Raw genomic sequence first — 9,251 nt, 5'->3', positions numbered from 1 at the left:
AGCAGTTTCAGTGGGGGGAGCAGGGAAGGAAAGGAAGAAGAAAAGCTATTTTGCTGATGGATTTTTTTCTTCTGGTTCTAGAATATAAAAAATTGGATATATAGTAAAATTGCTTAACCAAACCTAGGATGTGGCGAGTTGTTTCTCTTGGAATCCCTGACACATTCTGGGATGAACTGTCTGTCATCTGAGATCCCCTCCTTGCCACAAGCCCAAGCTGTGTGGAGCACTAATTAGCCTATTTATTGTATACTTAATCCAGGAAAAACTTCCTGCCATTCCTTCTCCCCACAGTGTCCCTCAGCCGCTTGACATCCTTATTCTCTCCACTTGACATCCCATCCTCTCCTCCTCCCAGCCTGGCCCGCAAAACCACAGGGATTTAAAGTTTAGTGTTTGATGTTATCATTGCCCAGAGACCGCGCGACACGCATTCGCAGGGACAACTCGGGGAGGCCACGTGCTGTCCCCCTTAGGGAGTGGGAGAAATCCCTGCGGCTCCACGTTGTTCCAATGGCTTGTCCAGTGAGTGATTCCCGTTTCCCCAAAGGCTGCCCCTCATTAGCATGAAGGGGGTGGGGGTGTGGAGAAGGGGTGGGGGGAGAGAAACAGCAAAAAGCCCTGGCTCAGTTTTAGAGCCTGTTAACCTTGTCTACCAAAATGACAGCTAGAGCTTTCTGGCTCCTCTGTTTGATCATTGGATCATCTCCGGAATCCCCAGTGGCAGAGAGGAAAGGTAAGATCGATGACACGCTGAGCCCTGAGAGAGGGGCTGGGATGGGGTGGGGGGCGCGATGAAGGGCGGGGCGAGAAAGGGGTCAAAGTGTGCAAGAGAGGAGACCCCGGGTCCGCGTTCATGTTCGCAGGGAGCAAAATGTGTCCCCCAAATTTTGTGTGTCTTGGCAGCCTTTTCGGAGAGAAGCCAGTTCAGATACTGAAATGATCTCGAGTGAGCCGGGCAGGCTGCAGAAAACTTTGCATGTTAAGTAGCTGCTCCATCACAGAGCAGGGAAAGTGTCAGAAGGGCGCCTTTTGGGAACCTGGCTGGCGGGGCTGGCTGGACGGGGCGGTGGTGGGCGCCCCCGAGGAGCGCGGAGTCCGCCCGTCACCGGGGTCCGACCTTCCTCCCCTCTCCTCGCAGCCCCAGCGAATGGCTCTGTGACACCTGAGTCTTTCAAACACAATTTCATGCATGAAATGAAAATAAGTTACTGAGGGAATGCAGATATAAGGGATTTTCTGTGGGGAGGTGTTTTTGTTTTGCTTTTTGGGGGATGTTTTTGTTCGACTCACTATCTCTGGGAAAACAGCTTCCACACCTCACAGGGCAATTTACTTTGGGTTATTTTTCCACATGGAAATTGAATGCCTTCAGTGGCATTTAACCCAAATATCGGACAATCTTTCCCATGACAACAGATGGCGATATCAATGGGGAAGCGGCAGTGAGGTCAACAGTTGACTGTCAGGAATTGGATGTCCACCAGCACTTTATTCAGCTGTGTATGGGACAACGTTGGCCACGATGAGTCAGAATCAACCTCTTTGCAAAAACATGAACTATAACCAGCTATTATTGCTGGGTGAAAGCTGATTTTAAAGGAGATTGTCAATTTGGCAAGATAAATCACTTTAAATGAAGTGTTTTAAAAGGCTGCAAATGGGCAAACCAAGCTCTTCAATGCAAGAGGAGAGAAATGCCGAAAACCAGCCGCTAAAACAACAGAAAGAAAAATACAGACATGTTCTTGTGCCGGTTGGAGGGCACTGGGACCAGGCAAAAGGGGAGCTGGCGTTGTGTAACTGGTCATGGAAAGTGCCCAGCTTTGGAGCTGGCGGGTGTGCTCACCAACCTGTCTGTGCCCCTCGGAGAAATGATTAATAATTTAAAAAACTTGTTTGCATGCCATACCATTTAGGAATTTTTCCTCCATCATCAAAAGGAGGAACATTGTAAGCGATGTGTGTGCTTTTATACTTAACCAGAGGCCTCTGCCTCCCAGCCAGGCTTTAAAAATCTTTCTTAGCTCTGGTTCACCAGTAAGTGGTGTCCAAGAAGCCAGATAAAAATCCACTCACAAATGCCGGGTTCTGCAGAGACCAAGATGACAGTGTAAACACGGATGGGAAAACCAAATAGTTCTGTTGTCAGGGGCGCTTAAACAATTAGGAGAACCTGTAATATGAGACCTCTCCCCCCGGGGTTTGCTCTAGGTACTTTCTCAACAGACTGTACACAGCAAAAAGGCGGATGTTTATATATATATATATTTTTTCCCATGTGTGCCTGTGTGTGTCTATATATATATATATGAATGCAAGGGCAGAAGGAGTTTGTTCTCCAACCAGAGCAGTCAGCTATGTTTAGTCCTAGAACAGAGGGTTGTAATTTTAAAAGCTATAGATTTAAAAAGGTTCCTTAACAAAATGAAATGTTCCCACGTGGGGAGAAAGTTTTGCTTAGTTGGCCTCATTTTTAGAGGGCAAGACCCTCACCGCCTTCTTCCTTTGAGGCCTAAGAAACGGACCAGAAGCTGAAGCTCCCCTCGGCAGACCACAGGGGCGCCTTCCTCTCCCCCCTGCGCTCTCTTTCCCTCACTTCCAGGTCTCCTGGCTTCCCCACCTCTCCTCTCGCAGGTGATTGCTAAATTTGCATTGTCCCGCGACGCCCCCACCCTCCCAGGGCCCAGTCTTCTCTCTCCCCGTCAGCCTCGTCTCAACTGCTCTGCCCGCGTCCCTCCCTCTCAGCCTCCCCACCTCTCCTCTTCCTTCCCTACAGCCTCGCCGCCCCACGGCAGAAACCCCGACCCCAGCGGCGGTCCGAGCGCGGAGGAGACACCGGGGCCACGGCCGCAGCCGGTACCCGAGGCCGCTCTTCCCGCCTGGTCGGACCCGAGGCGCCGGAAGCCTCCGCCACCCGCCGAGAACCGCGCTGGCTTCCGGGAGGCCCCGCGCGCGCCCGCCGGCCCGCCGAGCCCGCGCCTCCCGCAGGCCGAGAACCGCGCGTCTCCGCGCCGCGTGCCCGCGCTGGAGGACTCCCCGCGGCGCGCGCGCACCCGGGCCCTGCACCTCCCAGCCGCGCGCCCCCTTGGGCGCGCCGACGCCGACGCCCCCTCTAACCCCGCTCACCCCAACCGGCCGCGCGCCGCCGCGCCGCCTTCGGGACCGGCGCCGTCGCCTTCGCGAGTTGGCCCGTCTCGGCGGAACACGGAGCCGGGCGCCGAGTCCTGTGTGCACGCCTGCGGGGCGGACCTGGACGAGCGCGAGTCCTACTGCACGAGCGAATTCGGTGAGCCCTGCCATACAGCTCCTCCCGGGCCCGGGGTGCAGAGCCCAGGCCACCCGGCGAGCCCTTCCGAGCCCAGAGCGCGCTGGCTGTGCACGCGGACACCCTAAGCCAAACCCTAGAGAAACCTACTCGGTCCTGCAGGCCCCCGACTCGTGTGAACTATGTCGTGATTTGTTAAAAACGCACTGGGGGAAAAAAAGGAAGTGAGAGTAATGCATATGTCCAAACTCTTTGTGTTTTGAAAGCAGCAGTGAACGGAATCGTGCATGATGTGGACGTGCTCGGCCCAGGGATCCAGCTGGTGACTCTGCTGGTGGACCGGGACGGGTTGTACAAGATGAACCGCCTGTACACCACTCCGGACGGGTTTTTCTTCCGAGTCCACATCTTAGCCGTAGACTCCTCCAGTTGCAATAAGACATGTCCAGAATTTAAACCTGGTATTGAAAGTGATCTGACCACTTGTCATATGTATTGTCACCGTTTGTAACTTGGGTGCCACAGCTTGGTCCCAATTGGACACCCCAGCACCTTTAGGGGGAAGGGTATTCCAAAAGCAATAGAATTTAGACGACAGGTATTATTTTGGCCACTGTGATTTAAGCTCCATCAATCCCCCACCCTCCTCTCTTCCTGTTAGGTGGGGAACAGCACAGATTGGCACAAAGCAGGCACTCAGTAAATATTCACTGACAAATTGAGTGCATGATGGAACGCAAAAATTTCAGAAGAGGTGCATAAGGGGCTTTCTATCAACTTAGTTTAGAAAAGTCTTTTTCTCGGGGGTGGGGCACGGCTTCCCTCTTTCGTTATGCTGTTTACAGGCTGATTACCCAAAAGGTTACTAGGCAGTTTCCATGTGTTGTCTGACAGTTAAATGTCCGAGATTCAAAATAATAGATTCAAACTTAGGCATTTCTTAAAGATCTTACATTTTCTTATTGTTTCATGACATTTAAAAGATACTGTGGATTTATACTTTGGGTTTTTTTTTTTTTTTTCAGGCAGCAGGTATATTGTGATGGGCCACATCTACCATAAGAGACGGCAGCTCCCTGCAGCTCTGCTCCAGATCCTCAGAGGGCGCTTCCGGCCAGGAGATGGGTTGCTTCTAAGCAGCAGCAGCTATGTGAAAAGGTTTAACCGAAAAAGGGATGTGCAAGTTCAAAGTGCAGTTCACACCCAGTGTATTTGAATTTACCAGCCTGACATTCCTGGTTCATGAGACTTGGAATTGATCAACAAGCCAGGAAAGGTCTAGCTTCATGTAATGGGATCTTCCTTTAGAATAGAGCACACTGCTCCTTATGTGAACTAGTTGCCTAGTTCCAACTTCCGCAGCGAAGCTGTCACCTTATTTACAAAATGCTTTTTCAATGATATGCTTCCGGGTTCAGTGGCAAAGCTGTTCAACCAGTACCAGTTATGCATACATAGCTACTGACCTGTCCCATTAACAGATCACTGCTTCATGCTGGTTATTTTTAATTATTTTAATTTAAATACATTCTCAGTAGAAAGAGTTCACAAAAAAACATTTCCTTGATTTTATATACAACTTTGAATAGTTTGTATCATGTATCAAACCAAATTTTATACCTAAACCATCACATTTCAAGTTCTGTATATAACAGTAAGTGCACTAGTCAGACATGTATGATGTCAGACAGACCAAACAGATGGGTTGGAGCCGAACACAAGTTATAAAGTTTTACACTTAAAGAATACTAACAGGCTTCATTCAAGCAAAATATTATTCAAACAAGTGTTTCTGATGTACCAAAGTGTCAGTTTATTTTCATGCCTCCCTGCTCCTAAAAACATGTTTTGGGTGAACTGGCAGCTGTCCCAATGCTACACAGATTCTGGGTGTATCTGATGTCATTTTTTTTGTTTTTAATTAAGACTAAGTATCACGTTAGTGTTTGTAAAGCAGTAAATCTTGCTCTGAAATCAGATCTTGGATGCACCTGGGTTTTTTTTTCAGCCTCACCAAGCCCTGAAGGTTTGGGAGAAAGTGTCTCTCAAACCTGTTTCACAAACCCTGGAACCAATACTCAACGACAGCTTGCAAGCATGGGAATTTTAAACTCTCCAGTTGGGTTAAAAAAGGTTTACTCACTTGCTGAACTTGGGACTGATTTTGTACTTGAGTTCACAAAGATATTAACACTCTTTTTCACAGAAGACCAAGCTGTACTGCAGTTCATTTGAAACACTGAATAGACATCGATAACCCATGGTTGAAGATGACGGCCTAAAGATAAAAAGGAACCGCACTAGAGAAGACAGCCTATTTGGTCTTAAAGTAAATGGACTCAGTGAGCTCAGGAAGTATCTTTAGTCTAGTGGCGCAGTCTTTACTGGATACGCAGCACTGTAGGACACCAGGGCAGGACACTAGAGACACCTCTTGAGGAAACAGCCTAAGACAGAATATCTGAGTGTAATGGGAGATACGGTTACCGTATTTGCCTCAAGAGTCGAGGTCCTATTATTTTGGGGTGAAAGCATTACTAAAGACACTTGGAAGAGAATTTTCCAAAACTGAGTGTTGCTCAAACCTATTTAAAAAATCATACTAGAATTGCTCCTTGGGAATCAACTACATGATTACACCAACTACTGGCAGTAGAGTATGCAGTGAAGTAAGAGCTTCTGGATTGTAGTTTTAGGATAAAAATTAAACTCAGACATAAGTAGTAGCAGTCACAAAAGTCAAAGCCGAATTTTTAAATGTCACCAGGCCACATGGTGATCTTGAGAAACACAGTGGGGAAAAGGACAGAATGGCCAAAGAGATCAATCACTGGTCAGATGGTCAGGTGTTAGAACATAGTTACAAACAGGTCTGGTTGAGAAGAGGAGAAAACATCACTTGTACATAGCCCACAAGTCAGGGTTTGATTAGACTGACCTGGAACACCCGTTTCTGAGTAGTTTGGGAAACACACAAAATCTGTTGGAATGGTGTGATCTCCGTGATGCCGAAAGGCCAGTTAGCATGTACAGCTGGGCAAACACTAGCAGAACAGCTTTTTAGAAACTTCCTCTTAAAATTAAGGCCATCATGTAAGACCAGGTTTGCAATGAGAGGTGAGGCTCAAATGGCGGACATGAGGATAGGCCCAGGGAACAGTGAAAAGACTGAGATTCTCCTTAGCAGTCGAGGTGAGAAAGAATCTCCTTTTCAATATTCAGTCAGTGCTTTGGATGAATCTTTAATTTTATGGAAAACCTCAATTAGATTCAATTAGCAAGTTCCTAACCCTTTTATCCTATCGGTAAGATTTTTTCTTAAGCATGTGGATTTGTAATCCCAGGACTAAGAAAGGACTGCGTGCACACGTAATAGTTCTTCATCAATGAAATAGTCCAGTGCCTTCAAGAGTAACTCATTAGCATCCCTCTGAATTAAGCTGCTAGAATTCAAGGACATAAGTACTTTTTATTTTGGCAGTGTGTATCTTTTATATCTATATGCACATTTTTTAGGGAGTACTAGCTTTTTACTGTCTTAAATCACTCAGCACCATTTATATTTCTCTTAAAATCATTAAGGTTTATCGAACATGTACATGCAACAGACCTGACACCTATAATGCACAACTTCAACTTCAGGAACAGGACTCTATCATTTAAAAAAATACAGCCTATTTCTTCAGTTGCATTTGGTCCTAACTGCATCACATCAGGTATGATCTTTTTTGGTCTCTGACTCTAAGTATCTAGAAGGATCTCAGAATATTTCAAATTATTAAAAATACTCTTCACAGGGCCTGTCCAAGTACTTGTAAGACATCACTTTGCCCCGATATGCCCCCGTCTCATTTGAAGGACTACAAATGTGGGACTTCAAGGGAACAGCCTCAGTTACCAAAGGGAGAGTTCTGCCATGGTCACGGAGCTCTGTCTAGCTCAGTCTGTAAGTGTGCAGACTGACAAGGCTGGGCTGACTCGTTACTATCAGATACACACAAAGATGCAGGGAACCTGCCTAACAGAAAGGAACAGGGAAAGAACTTTTACTTGCAGATTCTGGGAAGGTGGATTACAAACAACAACAAATGTCTGTGTCTCTAGGAAACACTCCAGACTACTTGAAATATAAAACGGTAGTTGTTTTACTTTAAAAAATATCTCTGAAAGTTCACAACTTTTAAAAATCTACCTACTGCAGGACATTAACTAAAATCAAATCCCACAGAATTGGGATAGGAAAAAAGCCTTACCGATATAATGAAAATACTTTTTATGAAATAGCTTCAATTGTGAATTTGGCAGATGAAACATAACAAGCATTGAAAATACCTTCAGACAAGGAAATCTATTGATGTAAATTTAAATACATTTTCAAGCCCAACAACTGGGCAGAAAAACCCTAACAGTGTCACAAATGTGCATTCTGCTACTTGGATTATCGAAAGCCAAAGAGCTGTCATGTGTGTATCTCACTGAATAGCAGAAGCTTGTCAAAGAATACTCATAAGAAAGCTGCTTTTGAAACTCTGTATGGGTTATAAGAAATGTTTTTCAAAAATTACCTTTGGAAGACTAAAGCTCTATAGTTGATAAAACTATAAAATGTTTATGTATTTATATGGTGGTAGGAATTGCAAAAGGCTTTATAATATTAAATATGCTATGAAATTTAACATCTTCCTGGTCAGAGGAGTCCCATAAAATCTACCTTTTTTGTACAATTTGGCAATGCCAACAGCTACAGAAAATATATCAACCAACCAACCACTGTTTCATTAGAAACTGCACCAAATCCAATGTCAAAAACATTACTTTATTTTTCTAGGATGAAATGTCCTTTTACGTACAAAAAGAATTGTTTAGAATTTGCCACAATCTGTTAGAAACATAGCAATCTATTGCCTACAGGTAGGAAAGTTCTTGCCGCAACAAGTTTTAAATGATCAAGTCCATATATATCTGTATCTATGAATAAATAGCACAGAAATATTGTGATGTGATGAGATGCAAAATAACTTTATAATTCATTAAAATGTAGGGTTCTGGCATCAGCACAGTGCATACAATATGAAACATTTTTCAAAAGTAAAAGGACAAAATAACCTATATTTTGGTTACCTTCATGTTAATATTTTAAGCAAAAACGGTTTCCACACCGAGCATTTAGTCTCTTTAAGCTTGTAAGCAAAGGTTTAAGTGACATGTTTATGTACAAAAAGGAATGGGCTTCATCAGATAAAATTAACCCAGAATAACCTGTACACCTGAGTCTGTAATAAGAAAGAACTGGGAACTGTAGCAACATCTTTCTTTTAAGAAACTACGGTCTGGGAAAGGTTCTGCATAACAGGGTGATATTAAACATAAGGAAATTTTTAAAAAACATTAATTTCAGAATTTGCTGGGACAAAGCTAACATGAATTAGTGCAAAATCTAGTAAAATTTTTGCAAAGCTGCATAAACCAACCATGACAGATCTTCTAGAAGCTATTATTACAATGCCGTAATACAAGTGTAATGTCAGAACACTGAAAGGAAAAACATGCAAACATCCCTCCTCTGTTGTTTCCATTTCTCTCCCTACTGCTTGTGTGTGTGTGTGTTGGATGGGGGGGTGGGAAGAACCAAACAACAAAACTTAACCAGCAAAAATACAAAAAGATGATACCTAAAAAAATGCCCCCCATAAGATACAAGTAGCCGTCCGTGGCTGCCTGGCATCACACAGTGCACCGAAGGCAACGTGCGCCGTCACACCCCGTCACACCCCCTTTCCTGTCGGTGCGCTCGGTGATGCAGCCTGATGCAGCCGGACTTGACGACAGGGGGCTGGGAATGACAAAATACAGGGCCCCTGCTACCCTGGACACACCCAGGGGTAGTAGACGCGTCTGCCTTTCATGGACCTCGCAGCCCTCCCTTTCCCCTCAGAGGCTTATATATAGGTAATCATTAGCGCACATTCAAAGACACCATCTG

At 45.2% G+C, this 9,251-nt stretch overlaps 1 protein-coding gene across 1 annotated transcript; it reads left to right on the top strand.

Moving 5' to 3' along the window:
• The first annotated feature begins 601 nt into the window (after nucleotides 1-601).
• Nucleotides 602-5,247, top strand: CUNH17orf58 (chromosome unknown C17orf58 homolog). The gene is made up of 4 exons (XM_045836854.1): nucleotides 602-736; nucleotides 2,780-3,289; nucleotides 3,538-3,729; nucleotides 4,294-5,247. The coding sequence occupies exons 1-4, from the start codon at nucleotides 661-663 to the stop codon at nucleotides 4,482-4,484; spliced, it is 969 nt and encodes a 322-aa protein (XP_045692810.1). The 5' UTR covers nucleotides 602-660; the 3' UTR covers nucleotides 4,485-5,247.
• Nucleotides 5,248-9,251: the final 4,004 nt, after the last annotated feature.

This window comes from Phyllostomus hastatus, unplaced genomic scaffold, assembly GCF_019186645.2.
Source record: "Phyllostomus hastatus isolate PE091 unplaced genomic scaffold, TTU_PhHast_1.1 phas_contig_210, whole genome shotgun sequence".
Lineage (NCBI taxonomy): Eukaryota > Metazoa > Chordata > Mammalia > Chiroptera > Phyllostomidae > Phyllostomus > Phyllostomus hastatus.
This window is presented reverse-complemented; position numbering and strand designations above follow the sequence as displayed.

Bases quoted from the DNA above. Each gene is read 5' to 3' on its own strand.
- CUNH17orf58 (XM_045836854.1), top strand. From the start codon at position 661: ATGACAGCTAGAGCTTTCTGGCTCCTCTGTTTGATCATTGGATCATCT. The intron at 737-2,779 runs GTAAGATCGATG...CCTTCCCTACAG, and splicing joins CCCAGTGGCAGAGAGGAAAG to CCTCGCCGCCCCACGGCAGA. The intron at 3,730-4,293 runs GTATTGAAAGTG...TTTTTTTTTCAG, and splicing joins ATGTCCAGAATTTAAACCTG to GCAGCAGGTATATTGTGATG.